The 16,288-nt window shown below is 39.9% G+C and overlaps 1 protein-coding gene across 1 annotated transcript in view; it reads left to right on the forward strand.

Annotated features, from left to right (window-relative positions):
- lrrc7 (leucine rich repeat containing 7) overlaps positions 1 to 16,288 on the forward strand; it is a 150,782-nt gene that overhangs the window by 60,382 nt on the left and 74,112 nt on the right. The window contains exon 2 of the mRNA XM_066692203.1: positions 9,612 to 9,814. Within this exon, the coding sequence (XP_066548300.1) occupies positions 9,612 to 9,814 (203 nt within the window). The remainder of the gene's footprint in view (positions 1 to 9,611; positions 9,815 to 16,288) is intronic.

Here is a 16,288-nt window from a genome sequence, read left to right on the forward strand (position 1 = left end):
AGATAATATTTACATATACAGATGGGTGACAAATTAAAGAAAAAACAACAAAAGTGTCTCAGTAAGGTGTTGGGCACCACGAGCCGCCAGAACAGCTTCAGTGCTCTTGGCACAGATTCTACGAGTCTCTGGACTCTACTGGAGGGATGAACACCATTCTTCCAAAAGATATTCCCTCATTTGGAGTTTTGATGATGGTGGTGGAGAGCACTGTCTAACACGGCGGTCCAAAATCTCCCATAGGTGTTCAATTGGGCTGAGATCTCATCCAACCAGTCAGTGACCCCTTGTGCCCTGTGGATGGGGGCATTGACATCCTGGAAGAGACCACTCCGATCAGGATAAAAATGTGTCACCATAGGATAACGGTGATCACTCAGAATAACTTTGTCATTATTTGCAGTGACCCTTCCCTCTAAGGGGACAAGTGGACCCACACCATGCCAGAAAAATGCCCCCCACAGCATAACAGAGCCTCCAGACCCCCTCACTGTAGGGGTCAAGCAGTCAGGCCTGTCCTGTTCTCTTGGTGTCTCCACACATGCACTTGCCCACTTGTCCAGAACACGAGCCAGTTGAGCGTCTGTGTGACTGAAGCTCCTGCCATTCGTGACCCAATAATGACCCCTCTTTCAAAGTCACTTAGATCCTTTCCTCTTGCCATCTTGATCCAAAATCGAGGTCAACTGGGCCTGCTCAGCATTTTTATACATGACACAGAGCATGATGGGATGTTAATTGCTTAATTGTGTCATGCAGTACACCTGTTTGGAGACATCTGCATTCGTTATGTTCCTCCACTCATTTATTCAGGTTTTTCCTTTAATTTGTCACACATCTGTAGATATAGTTATGGTTGTTCCATTCTATATTCCTGACAACCTGCTGTAAATGCTTTTTCTATTACATTTCCTTTGCACAAAGAACATTTTGAATCAGTAGTTTATAGCTGCCTCCCCACACTGATTACAAACCTGGGTTGTTGTTCTTTATATCCTCAAAATCTCAGCACATATTTATCGCTGCCATATGGGCACCTTTTGAAATGACTTGAGTATTTTTTCTGTGTGAACCAAGTGAACAAATTGCAGACATTTATTTTTTTAAAGCAGGCGAGATTAGGAGTGAGAAGCGTGGCCCAGGTAGGGTGTATAAAAACATGAATGGAAACACTGGCACTGCACTGAATTATTTATTAATTTATTGTGTGTAAAGATAAAAGCACCTTATCTTATCTCCTCTTCCATGTGAAAGGCTTCTCCAAGCCCACCAAACTGCTATCAATTTAAGTGTGATTAATTTCACGTTGATTGTGTTTTTGCTCCAGGCAGCTGACAGAACAAAAGAGGAGAGTTGAAGTCTGAGTTCTTTGAAGGAATATAATAATTTTATAAAGATAACTCCTCCCAGGCTGCAAGAGAGAGCAGTGGGGAAGTGCCTCCGAATCTCGGGCACTGGTTTTAATTAAATACTGACAAGGCCATACTTTGGGGGTGGTGGTGCCGTTTGATTTTGTTAACCTATGCCTAAGAGAGTCATTTTTTTTTATTTGTTAAGTCTTTAGGTAGGAACTGTCACTTTTCAATTGCAAACACATGCCTATGGTTCCACATCCCTGAACAGAGAGTTGTCTGGTTTCAACAATTGCTCACATAATTACACTTGAAGATGATGTGGAGTCATCTGAGGTTCTCTGGTGACCTTGCATGGTGCCACAACAGAATCAAATGGACAGTTCCAAAATAAACAGTCTGTTTCTCAACACCAAGTGTCCTTTTCTTCTTTTCTTGTTCTACAACTTTGTTTTTGGGATACTTCTATCAATCTTTCTGACTTCTACAAATTTCACTCCCTGATTTTTTTTTTTGACAGGATAAATTGAAGAACCGTATTGACCCAGGAAACCCAAACTGATAAACCAATCTTTCTTTAACCAGAATAGTCAGTTTTTGAACAGCGTCCCATTACTCTGAGCACAAGCTACACAATTGCTAAAGTGGCAAATTGCCCCAGATGACACATATTAATTAAGAAAAGATTATACACAGAAATTGCACATGATGTTATACAAGCTGGAGACATAAAGTTGTGACTTGCATGATTGGAAACCTCTAAAACGAGTTGACCTATGGGTTATATACAGTGAGGCAAGAAAGTATTTGATCCCCTGCTGATTTTGTATGTTTGCCCATTGACAAAGAAATGATCAGTCTATAATTTTAATGGTAGGTGTATTTTAACAGTGAGAGACAGAATAAAAACAAAAAAATCCAGAAAAACGCATTTCAAAAAAGTAATAAATTGATTTGCATGTTAATGAGTGAAATAAGTATTTGATCCCCTATCAATCAGCAAGATTTCTGGCTCCCAGGTGTCTTTTATACAGGTAACGAGCTGAAATTAGGAGCACTCTCTTAAAGGGAGTGCTCCTAATCTCAGGTCGTTACCCGTATAAAAGACACCTGTCCACAGAAGCAATCAATCAATCAGATTCCAAACTCTCCACCATGGCCAAGACCAAAGAGCTGTCCAAGGATGTCAGGGACAAGATTGTAGACCTACACAAGGCTGGAATGGGCTACAAGACCATGGCCAAGCAGCTTGGTGAGAAGGTGACAACTGTTGGTGCGATTATTCGCAAATGGAAGAAACACAAAATAACTGTCAGTCTCCCTCGGTCTGGGGCTCCATGCAAGATCTCACCTCATGGAGTTTCAATGATCATGAGAACGGTGAGGAATCATCCCAGAACTACACAGGAGGATCTTGTTAATGATCTCAAGGCAGCTGGGACCATAGTCACCAAGAGAACAATTGGTAACACTCTACGCTGTGAAGGACTGAAATCCTGCAGCGCCCGCAAGGTCCCCCTGCTCAAGAAAGCACATGTACAGGCCCGTCTGAAGTTTGCCAATGAACATCTGAATGATTCAGAGGAGAACTGGGTGAAAGTGTTGTGGTCAGATGAGACCAAAATCGAGCTCTTTGGCATCAACTCAACTCGCCGTGTTTGAAAGAGGAGGAATGACCCCAAGAACACCATCCCCACCGTCAAATATGGAGGTGGAAACATTATGCTTTGGGGGTGTTTTTCTGCTAAGGGGACAGGACAACTGCACCACATCAAAGGGACGATGGACGGGGCCATGTACCGTCAAATCTTGGGTGAGAACCTCCTTCCCTCAGCCAGGGCATTGAAAATGGGTCGTGGATGGGTATTCCAGCATGACAATGACCCATAACACACAGCCAAGGCAACAAAGGAGTGGCTCAAGAAGAAGCACATTAAGGTCCTGGAGTGGCCTAGCCAGTCTCCAGACCTTAATCCCATAGAAAATCTGTGGAGGGAGCTGAAGGTTCGAGTTGCCAAACGTCAGCCTCGAAACCTTAATGACTTGGAGAGGATCTGAAAAGAGGAGTGGGACAAAATCCCTCTTGAGACGTGTGCAAACCTGGTGGCCAACTACAAGAAACGTCTGACCTCTGTGATTGCCAACAAGGGTTTTGCCACCAAGTACTAAGTCGAAGGGGTCAAATACTTATTTCCCTCATTAACATGCAAATCAATGTATAACTTTTTTGAAATGCGTTTTTCTGGATTTTTTTGTTGTTATTCTGTCTCTCACTGTTAAAATACACCTACCATTACAATTATAGACTGATCATTTCTTTGTCAGTGGGCAAACGTACAAAATCAGCAGGGGATCAAATACTTTTTTCCCTCACTGTAGCATTAGATAGATTTTACAAGATGTCAGGTAAGCATATTCAATTAGAATTTTTCCCCTCAGTTACACTTTGATATTAGTCGCCCACTTATTTTCCTGTAATAACACTTTTTATTCATCATAATACTCTTTGTGATGCAGTGCTTGCTGAACAGGATGACAAATGATTTTTAAAATGAGATTCTGCTTTGAATATATATATATATATATATATATATGTATATACACTCACCTAAAGGATTATTAGGAACACCTGTTCAATTTCTCATTAATGCAATTATCTAACCAACCAATCACATGGCAGTTGCTTCAATGCATTTAGGGGTGTGGTCCTGGTCAAGACAATCTCCTGAACTCCAAACTGAATGTCTGAATGGGAAAGAAAGGTGATTTAAGCAATTTTGAGCGTGGCATGGTTGTTGGTGCCAGACGGGCCGGTCTGAGTATTTCACAATCTGCTCAGTTACTGGGATTTTCACGCACAACCATTTCTAGGGTTTACAAAGAATGGTGTGAAAAGGGAAAAACATCCAGTATGCGGCAGTCCTGTGGGCGAAAATGCCTTGTTGATGCTAGAGGTCAGAGGAGAATGGGCCGACTGATTCAAGCTGATAGAAGAGCAACTTTGACTGAAATAACCACTCGTTACAACCGAGGTATGCAGCAAAGCATTTGTGAAGCCACAACACGTACAACCTTGAGGCGGATGGGCTACAACAGCAGAAGACCCCACCGGGTACCACTCATCTCCACTACAAATAGGTAAAAGAGGCTACAATTTGCACAAGCTCACCAAAATTGGACAGTTGAAGACTGGAAAAATGTTGCCTGGTCTGATGAGTCTCAATTTCTGTTGAGACATTCAGATGGTAGAGTCAGAATTTGGCGTAAACAGAATGAGAACATGGATCCATCATGCCTTGTTACCACTGTGCAGGCTGGTGGTGGTGGTGTAATGGTGTGGGGGATGTTTTCTTGGCACACTTTAGGCCCCTTAGTGCCAACTGGGCATCGTTTAAATGCCACGGCCTACCTGAGCATTGTTTCTGACCATGTCCATCCCTTTATGACCACCATGTACCCATCCTCTGATGGCTACTTCCAGCAGGATAATGCACCATGTCACAAAGGTCGAATAATTTCAAATTGGTTTCTTGAACATGACAATGAGTTCACTGTACTAAACTGGCCCCCACAGTCACCAGATCTCAACCCAATAGAGCATCTTTGGGATGTGGTGGAACGGGAGCTTCGTGCCCTGGATGTGCATCCCACGAATCTCCATCAACTGCAAGATGCTATCCTATCAATATGGGCCAACATTTCTAAAGAATGCTTTCAGCACCTTGTTGAATCAATGTCACGTAGAATTAAGGCAGTTCTGAAGGCGAAAGGGGGTCAAACACAGTATTAGTATGGTGTTCCTAATAATCCTTTAGGTGAGTGTATATATACATATATATATATATATATATATATATGTAATATTGTAATAAATGTACATTTTCATAAATATGGTAAAAGAGGATTAAGGGGCAAAATGAAGGAAACTTGCAGAATATTAATGAATATGTATAGAATTTATTATTATTTAAATAAAACAAAACCCCACACAAAACAGAATTCCTTTTTGGGCCTGTCCTCCCTAAGCTTTTGCTGGCACAAAACCTCTACAGACAAACACTAAATACCTAAGTCACTATCCAGAATTGTAGTCCCTAGCAAAAAGTGAATTACTGATGTAGATGGAAGACACAGGATTGCTCCAGTTCCTGCTTTTAAACCACTGCCTTATCAATTATGGGACTCACTTTTGGTCAGGTGATCCCAGGCAATGATGCTTCACCAAGGGTTTTTGGGGGATGAAGTATAGGCCAAGTCTGCCATTTTGCACCCCACCTACAGTATTTATATATACAGCTCTGGAAAAAATTAAGACCAGCAAAATTATCAGTTTCTCTGGTTTTACTATTTATAGGTATGTGTTTGGATAAAGTTAACATTTTTGTTTTATTCTATAAATTACTGATAAGATTTCTCCCAAATTCCAAATATAAATATTGTCATTTAGAGCATTTATTTGTAGAAAATGACAACTGGTCAAAATAACAAAGAAGATTTGTTGTCAGACCTCGAATAATGCAAAGAAAATAAGTTCATATTCATTTTTAAACACAATACTAATGTTTTAACTTAGGAAGAGTTCAGAAATCAATATTTGGTGGAATAACCCTGATTTTCAAATCACAGCTTTCAGGCGTCTTGGCATGCTCTCCACCAGTCTTTCACATTGATGTTGGGTGACTTTAATGGGATTCCTGGCGCATAAATTCAAGCAGCTCGGCTTTGTTTGATGGCTTGTTACCTTCTTCTTGATCACATTCCATAGGTTTTCAATGGGGTTCAGGTCTGGCCATGACAGGGTCTTGATGTGGTGGTCCTCCATCCACACCTTGATTGACCTGGTTGTGTGGCATGGAGCATTGTCCTGCTGGAAAAAAACAATCCTCAGAGTTGGGTGAACATTGTCAGAGCAGAAGGAGGCAAGTTTTCTTCCAGGTCAACCTTGTACGTGGCTTGATTCATGCGTCCTTCACAAAGACAAATCTGCCCGATTCCAGCCATGCTGAAGCACCCCCAGATCATCAGATTTCACAGTGGGTGTGAGACATTGTGGCTTGTAGGCCTCTCCAGGTCTCTGTCTCAGCATTAGATGACCAGGTGTTGGGAAAAGCTGAAAATTGGACTCAGAGAAGATGACCTTGCTCCAGTCCTCTATGGTCCAATCCTTATGGTCTTTTGCAAACCTGAGCCTGGCTCTTCTTTGCTTTTCATTAATGAAGGGCTTTTTTCTAGCTTTGCACGACTTTAGCACTGCCCCTACGAGCCTGTTTCGAACTGCCATTTGCCATTCTTTTTGTAGGTCACTTGATGTCATCCTAAAGTTGTTGAGTGACATTCGAATGAGTTGGTGGTCATCCTGGTCAGTGGAGAGTCGTTTTTCCCTCTGCCGGTCTGTAGCTTTGTTGTCCCCAATGTCTGCTGCTTGACCTTGTTCTTATGAACCGCCGTCTTTGAAATTTTAAGGATTGAAGCAACCCCTACTCTCACTGTATCCCATTGTATCTGTAGCCAGAATTTAATCCTTCTTTTCCTCACTCAAAACTTTCCTTTTCAACTCTTATGGCATGGTCAATAGATATTTTTTGATTCCAGTTACTTTTGAGGTACTACTAGAACTGTTCTTGCCATCCTCCTGGTCCTATTGCAAGAGGATAGTGATGACCACAGCAGTGGTTTTTATACTTTTTCTCATTAAATAAGATTTGGATTAGGTGATCACCTTATCAGTACCTCATTCAGTAGAATGTGTGCCTGTGTTGGAATTCAACAGACACTGGAATGGAATGGCTGCCATACATGTAGAGATGCTGAAGTAAGAAAAAAAATGCAGTGGTCTCTTAATTTTTTCCAGAGCTGTATATGGTATTCATAACTTTATAACTAGGTAGCATAACAGGATAATGCTTTTTTCGATTGTTGTGTTTATTTTAGATCAGAGAACCTGCCAAGAGGGGGCTGTCCTCCTAACTCGTGTGTACCCAATACTTCTCTCTTATGTAAGCATTCCACATTCTTTAAATGTGGCGTCACAAACAGCACTAATGGAACTGTGCTTTCATACTGCCCTCATCTAGAGATCTTTAGAAATCCATAATGGAGGCCTAAATATATAACTTGCTCTTGCCTTTTTTTTAATATGTATCAAAAGAAAAGAACGTTCTTTTGATGGCTCTGGAGAAGACGTGCAGTGGTTGAGGGAGCTTCTTGTCCATATGTGTCACTTTGGAAAACAAAAGAGATTCCTTGACCCAGTTTAGCTATTCAAAGCAGCTGATGCAGAAGTCATTGCTGGCAGACATTTGCAATCTGTGAACACGCCACTGCTCCGATTTTCCAGACTTTTCCCCAGTTGTGTCGTAAGGGATCCCCATTTGGGGACTATGGGTATAATATATAATGTATCATATATAATATGTTTTTTCTTAGACAAAGCCTTAGTAGTACAACCTCAAAACATGACGAGTAATTATAGATTTTTCTCAAGCAGACCTTTTCTGTAAGAACTCCTTATATTGAAATAGCTATTCTGTTATAAAGTGGTCCCCATTTTCCATGTATATTCCACTATAGTAGAATTACACTTTGTATTTTGTATGACTTTATTTGACATTTTATATTTTTCCTGTCTTAACATTAATTGTGCTAACTTAAAAGTGGGAATAGGACAACTGCTAAATCTTGGAGCAGTGTATTAATTATAGTGATCACATTTTGAAGAGTTTTCTGCAATATTAAAACCATTGTGAGTTCTGTGCTATCCAGCCTTTGGGCAGCCTTCTTTTCTTGAAAAATTCTGATCTTCAAATAAAAATTGTCAAAACTGCAATTCAACAGAAACCAGATTATGTCCGATGCAATACTATAGCTGTGCCATCAGAAACTGTGGAGAGTTGATATCTGTGCTCTGAATGTTGATCACAAAGTCTTTCAGTATGCAGAGTGTTACCCTTCAGCAGGAGTTTGAATTAACATAGATCTTTATTTTATTTCGTTAATCAGAATTCCATGCTTGCCGCGGTCTGTGTAATAACTAGATAAATGCACTCGCGCCAAAATTATTTCTGAAAAGAGAAAGTAAAGTATAACTAAGTAGCTGTCTTGGGTCTTAATTTATTCGAAATCATTTAATTACATTATTCATATCTCACTCATCGTCGTGTATAAAAAAACACACTCTTGTATTATGGAGAAATAATCATCAGACAAGTGAATGTGCTTTAATGCATTCCCATGCCAAACGAGGGATCTATTTAATTCACAATACTGTTTTTTTCTTATGCCTATGCATTGAAACAAAACTTAAATATTTCAAAACTGCTGCATAAAAAACATTACTTTATTATTGACAGACATATAATTATTCACAGTTTAGAATCGTTTAACCTGTGCTTTAACGAAACATGTATTTTACACTGCAAAATAAATTGTCAATAAAATGTAAAAAGATATCAATGTATCATCACCTTGGATGTTAGTCTTTATCCAGATACACCCTTATAAATATTTGCTGAAGTACATGTGTTCTGTCATGTCACCAATAAGAGAATGTTGCAGTGTTAGTTTTCAAGACTTTTATGTTTTGCAATTAAGAAAAAAAAAAATAGCTGCATGTTGACATTTTATAATTAACAGGGTCTCGAGATAAGATGTGTAGAGTCAAGGTGTGAAAGGGAATTTAATTCATTCCTGTTAATCACACTTAAAAAGTGTCCTTGACAATTAAGAAAGAACGTGGCAACAGCAGTTCAGCATATCAGACACTAATTTAATTTTCTCATTCTCTGTCTGACCTGACTGGTGTTTTTCTTCTTTTTAGTGGTAACCAAGCTGTGCCATCATATTCAAAGAGAAAATAAAATCTACTTATTGTAAGCATGTGTCTTAAGAAGCAAGTAGCAGGGTTCTGACAGATATACCCTTACTATAAGAACACCACAAGCAGTGAACGCATTAACTCTTGTTGCAAAATATGAAGCTGGTTTTGGCAGAGACAGACACAGAAAATGATGATTATTCTCCTAGTCTATTTATTTATGTAATTAGATAAATTGAATGCTTCTCTCCAGACCTTTGAGAGTCTTCGCTTCAGTCACAGTCCTATATATTTAAGTCGAGATCTCTGACACCACTGAAGTTAAACTGTGCATTTTGATACCATCACTTCAAGGCTGCAACGTAAAATATAATCCTAATGCCAAGGACGGGCGCGGTTTGTGTACAACTCTAAAAGATCTGCCCTTTTTCCCTTGTTCTTCTCAGTGCATTGTCTGGAGATGACCACCAAGAGGAAGATCATTGGCCGCCTCGTGCCCTGCCGATGCTTCCGTGGTGAGGAGGAGGTCATCTCAGTGCTAGACTACTCCCACTGCAGCCTCCAGCAGGTGCCCAAGGAGATATTCAGCTTTGAGCGCACGCTGGAAGAACTATACCTAGACGCCAATCAGATCGAAGAGCTGCCCAAGGTAGGTTGTGGCCGAGCCAGCACAGGCCTACATCCGTGGAAAGTTTCCCATATAAACCAAATAAAACACATCAGAAACAAATAATATATTTTTTTAAATCAATTAATTCCATAGGATAGGGGTGATGAGAGCTCAGTTTTTTAATTATGTACATTTCTTGTTATACCTTGTGCAAGGATTTCTCTGCACCTTTCACTTCAGAGATTATCTGTTTTTGGTGTATCTTTTGTCGATCTCTCTCTCTCTCTCTATATATATATATATATATATAGGCCACACTCACCTTCAGTTGTGCAATATACAGAGTTTGTATATAGTGAGATGAGTAATGACCATTTCAACTTTTATGCTGGTCACAAATTCCTGGTTTAAAAACATGTAACAGAGTTTTCTAGGATTTTTTTTTTTTTAAATAATGGATGTTTGTTTTTAATTTTGAAAAAGTATAACATGTTCATAGGTCTCATTAACATGACTTGTTTGTTTTGTTTTGTTTGCTTTAGCGTTTTTCTATATGCATATTTTTCCTGGTCGTAATGTGTTGATGCTAGAAGGTGGTTCATTTATAGCATATCACTTTTGTCTTTTTATCACATTAAGTTACCTGAAAGATCAGCAGTTTCCATGACAACTAGAGAGCCTTAAAATGGTGTTTTCCTGAAAATGCATCCTAGCAGCAGAGATTTGTGGAGAAAAAACAAAAAATGTAAAAAAAAATTAAATATATAGTTCTACATACAAAGCAACAAGAACACATTTGTGTATAGAAGGTGACAGCAAAAGCAATTCATACAGAATCAGTATCCTGTAAAGATCTCATTAAATGAAGACAACTTAGCATTCTTACTCAGGAAGCAAGACTTCAGCACCCTGGACAGAGCTTCCTGTGTATCAGCACCTTGGCCAGCGCCCACTGTTATATATACAAGTGAGGGAAATATTCTCACAGCCACAGGCCTTTCTTAGAAGCCATAGTTTGGCAATAAAAATGAAGGAAAAGACAATAACAAAAACTCACTTAGTATAAAACCTGAGGCCTGTGTCCCTGAGTCACATTTGAACCTGTTTGTTCGGTGCCATCGTACAAACGTGTATTCAGTCGCTTGTTCTGCAGTAGGCACAGAGTCACAGTTGGTTGCAGGTGTCTGGCTCAGTCCACAGTTCACTTGTCAAGACCTAACAAACAGAAACAGCATTACAGCTGACTTGGTAAATACTATGAATTTCAAGCGCCGTGGCCTAAGTCAAATCAAAGCACTGACCTGCCTGCAAATTAAACTTTCATGGTTTTTTTTTCATAGTACTTTGACCATTGCTTATGATTTAGTGCCCTTCATGTTTTTTTCTCAGGAGAATAATTTCAAATTGCATGAATAAATAGATTTTGGAGAAATGTGATGTGCCACTGAGATTCTCTTGGGTCCTGGTTCAGAGGATGACACTTTTCATTCTGTTGCCTTCTCTCTCTGTGGCATTTTTGTGCTGCCAATTCTTGTGAACTGTGGTTTCCCATCATGAGTGGATTGCAGTGAGATGTTCATTTCCCCCCAATTTTGACTGAACACATATGTTTCAACATGCATGAAGAAGCCTTGATAAACCGTTTATGAAACTATGAAAATAAGACTTCTGTTTTCACGTTTTCACCCATTGTATTTACAATTCCACTCAAGTACATTTTCAGTTTACTCTCTCACACTGCTCTATACATCAATTTGGAAGAGTTAACACCCTAAAAATCACATAAGCCTTTTTATGCCACTCCACAGATTTCCGGTGCTTGTGTTTTTGTACACATATTCATCCTGATACTCCAAAAACACTGATATTTATCTAAGTATTACTTAGATTAAAATGATATTTCAGCTAAGAAATTAAATGAGGCCATGAAATACACTGCTAAATTAATGATGTGACATTCAGTTAAAGTAAATAATCAAGGAATAACATTTTCTTCTTGGGAAAGTTTCTATAATGTGGCCTTTTGCACATTTGCCCTTCAGAAGGTTATGTAACCAACATAAAAAATCTGTGAACATATTGCATTTTATGTAAGTTTAAATCATTTGTGCAAAGACTGAAGCCCAGAGCTATATTGAAGACTGGATTCCTCTGGTATAAATGTATTCATGCATGCAAGTAATGGGTCATATGGCTTTTAAAAGTATTAGCAATTTGTCTGTGACTAACAAATGTTAAGTTATATTTCTTTTGGGAGCCTGGCTGTAGAAGCTCACATTTCCATTCTCGATCCCTTTAAAAGAAAGAAATTGCGGGCTCTTAAGTCATACTTTACATCATTTCAAAGTAGAGAGCCATTATGGTTCGCACCTGCTTGTTTTAGTGGCTGGCTTATATAAGATGTATTTCTTGGTTTTGACTTTTGGTTTCCAGCTGGAAGCTATGATCCCTTTTTGATGTAACGTGTTAAGGGGAGCAGACAGGTTAAAGACAGATTATCAAGCCTTGACACAATTGAGACATGGGTTGTGTAAGTGTGACAATCAGTGGATAAATGGGCAAGACCAAAGAGTTCATGCGTTCACTGCTTGTGGTGTTCTTGTAGTAAGGGTAGTAATCTGTCAGAACCCTGCTACTTGCTTCTTAAGACACATGCTTACAATACGTAGATTTTATTTTCTCTTTGAATATGATGGCACAGCTTGGTTACCACTAAAAAGAAGAAAAACACCAGTTTTTTCACAAGTGCCTTTGAACAAGGCATGGTATTTGGTTTTTCATGCTAAACGGTTTCCTATTTGTATCAAGGATGGTCCACAACCCAAAGGACATCCAGCCAACTGCAGGCCAGTGGTTTAAATGGATAATTGGTGAAAGAGGCCAAAGGAGGCTGACATGAATTGTGCAAGCAACAGACAGGCTACAGTTGGTGAACTGACAGTTCTGCACAACACTGGTGCCAAAAGACCAATAAAAGAATGCACAACCCATCGTATCTTGACATGTATGGGGTATGGCTGTAGTTACAGTGGCCTAAGAAACAAAGTGGGAGTGGAGAGTAGGTTGAGTTAGTCTTCTGGAAACGGAAGACCTCAGCGGTCTGGAGGGGATGTATGGGGAGACGAGGGTCTGAAGGTAACTCGGTGCAGTGTGGTCGAGACAGCGGTAGGTGAGGGTCAATGTCTGGATGCGTGCCGGTATCGGGAGCCAGTGGAAGGAGCGGAGCAGTGGAGTAACGTGTGCGAATCGGGGCAGAGAGAATACCAGATGAGCCGCAGAGTTCTGGATGGGCTGGAGCGTGCGGGTGGTAGTTGCAGGCAGGCAGGCCAGGAGGGAGTTGCAGTAGTCCAGGCGGGAGAGGACCAGTGACTGGACAAGCAGATGAGTCGAGTAGTCGGTGAGGAAGGGACGGATTCGGTGTATGTTGCTCAGGAAGAATCTAGAGGTGTGTGTCAGCATGGTGATGTGCTGAGTGTAGGAGAGCGCAGGATCGAAGGTTACTCTGAGATTTTTAGTGGAAGAAGAAGGAGAGGGTGTGGTGGATTCCAAGGGGATCAAGATGGAGAGATCAGCAGAAGGTGAGGAAGAGTGGGGGAAAAACAGATCCGATTTGGAGAGGTTGAGCTTGAAGTGGTGTGAGTGCATCCAGGTGGAGATAGCAGACAAACAGGAAGAGATGCGAGAGGGGATGAGAGGGTCAGAAGAGGGAAAAGACAGGAAGATCTGGGCATCATCAGCGTAGAAGTGGTAGGAGAAACCATGGAATGCGATGAGGGGGCCCAGGGAGCGAGTGTAGAGAGAGAACAGGAACGGACCCAGGACGGAGCCTTGGGGAACGCCTGTGAACGTCCATGCTGTTCTGAGTACAAAAGGGTGTGCAACTCAATATTAGGAAGGAGTTCTTAATGTTTTGTACACTCAGTGTGTATGTAGGGATTTTTATTTATTTATTTATTTATTTATTTATTTAGTTTTTGTTTGTTTTTTAAATCCTCACACACTAACTGCATTGTTGCTGCTGTTTCATCCACCTTGCCGGTGTATGTTTTCAATTATTAGACATTTGCTTTCAAAGTTTTGCCAGAGACTTTGCCAAAGGCTGAAGTTTAATCACACAGTTCATACAGGGAGCTACAGCAGTTGAATGGGGTGTCAATTCCAAAGAAAAGAGCAACAAAACTTAAGTGAAAAGATGTGTTGAAGAGTGCTATATATAGTTCCTTTACATTCCAGCTTTCATGAGGGACATTTCTTTCCCCTGGGTGTTGAAAGTGCATTATGATTTTGGTGTGCGTAAACCCTGAAGGTCATGGTGATGTATTCCAAATAGTCTGCCAAATGCTTCTTAAATCCTTTCAGTTTATGTGTATAGTCTTCATCCTACATGTAACATGTAAGGTGTAACTTCCTTTTTTCCTCCGCATTTGTTGTTTCCTGAAAGCACCGAGTGCCTAATTAGAAATGTGAAATAGGAGATCTGCATTTTGCCTGCTGAGAAGCCGTCTCTAGAGCCCCTCAATCCTGACAGCTCACCACTGCCATGTAGTGTCTTCATTTCCTTGTACATTTCTAAACCAACAATCCAGGGTCTTTAAAGACTCTGCAAATTGAGTTCAGTTGCTGTAGAGAACCAGTTACATTGGAGAGGAATCTGAGTCCTATTTGTCCCCCTGCATTAGCTTTCAGAGTAGCAGTTTTAGTGCAAGGTTTGTTTTTCCAAGTTATTTTAAATTAAAAAGAATTCTTATAATACCACAGAACACACCTTGAGAATGTAATGACTATACACAGACATTATCCCTGATATATCTAATTATTAAAAAATGTATGTATGTATGTATGTATTTCAAAAACAAGGAATAAACCACTCAATTCAGACAATAAACACTCAATTAAGAGCCCTGCACACACTCTTTGCTTGTGTAATTGAAACAAGTTAGATTGCTGCCTGAGTGCGTTGTAATTAGAGGAATATTCAGGTGACTTCACACTTCTCCAGGCACAATGTTTATTCAAGGTATTAATCATTAAAAGTAAACAGTAGATTATCTTAATGCTAATAAAGACATTTGTATTTGTATTTGTTTTTCTTGGACTTTTTGGCCTTGTGCTTTGGATCATTGCCCTGTAGAAAGGTGATTTTTTTCCTTCAATCCTAACAAGCTTTCCAGTCCCTGCTGAGGAAAAGCATCCCCATAACATGATGCTGCCACCACCAGACTTGACTGTAGGAATGGTGTCGACTGGGAGAGTTTTTGTGTTGGGTCTGCGCAAAACATAACTCTGGGCATTTAGACCCAAACATTCTGACCACGTTTTTCACATTTTTGCAGGATCACATACAAAAATGAGACATGTTTTACATTAGAAAAGGACATTCTGCTCTTCTGTTTCATGTATGTATGATGCAGGAAGTCTATCACAATTCTTAGTCATGGTCTCAGGATCCATAACATGCTTTGGCAGTTTGTTGCAGACACCCACAGACGATGCTGTTCTCTGATTGTTGATCTTAAAGGAAATATTGCAGGGATATAATAACACTATACAGAGTAGTCACAGAACAACACATTACATTGTGCACTGATACAATTCTGTTCTGCTGTATTTAATTTGTTTGGCCTTGGCATTCAATTCTAATGCTTAATTTCCAATTCAGATACTGTAAAACAGTCGCTGAAAGACCTCTGCAGAGATTCTCCAATATTATGTGGTTAAAAGCTTTGGTATGCCTTAGAGGGCACTAACCTAAACGCATGGTGTATAAGTGCATGATGCATAGCAATTTTCCGGTTCGATTCAATCATATAAGCAACTTTGAAAACTTTAAGGGTTAGGGTTTCAGGATGTCTCATGTCATAACTTCCTGGATAGCTTAAACATAGCAGAAAACACCATTAGACTTTCTGCACACTGTACTGGAATAAGACAGTTACTATTCACCTCGTGAATGCATTTGATTCAGAATATCACACAATGTAACATACATAACTGTGCATTAGCCTATTCATACAATCCAGTGTAGGCAAGTGGGATCATTCAAGTGATGCAAACATCGGCATGCGCTGTGATTAAAATGATGACTGCAGATTGATGCTTTTCTCGCTTTTGAATGCGGGATCGTTTACTTGCACAAACAATCTACACCGCGCATTCATGTTGTTGGAAAGGAGAAAAGAAGAACACAAGTCTTCAGTCTTTCCTATATAATTTCTCTCAAGGAGTAAGACTGTGAAAAGTAAAGGTTCAGTTGACTTATTATAAAGACTCGACTCGCCATGTAGAAGACAAATCTGGTGCTTCAGTGCCACTTGCCACAACCGCCATTATATTAGTTTTAAGAAGTTGCTTTTATGATGGAATCCAACTGGAAACATACATCTTACTTATGCACCATAGACACGCATAATAGCATGTTTTTAGGAACCATGCTAGTTCCCCTTTGAATAGACATCCATATAATATTAAATTAATAAAAGATGTAACATATGAAAAAGGGCAGATTTGAATCTT

The sequence above is a fragment of the Amia ocellicauda genome, chromosome 19 (genome assembly GCF_036373705.1).
Source record: "Amia ocellicauda isolate fAmiCal2 chromosome 19, fAmiCal2.hap1, whole genome shotgun sequence".
NCBI classification, from domain to species: Eukaryota; Metazoa; Chordata; class Actinopteri; order Amiiformes; family Amiidae; genus Amia; species Amia ocellicauda.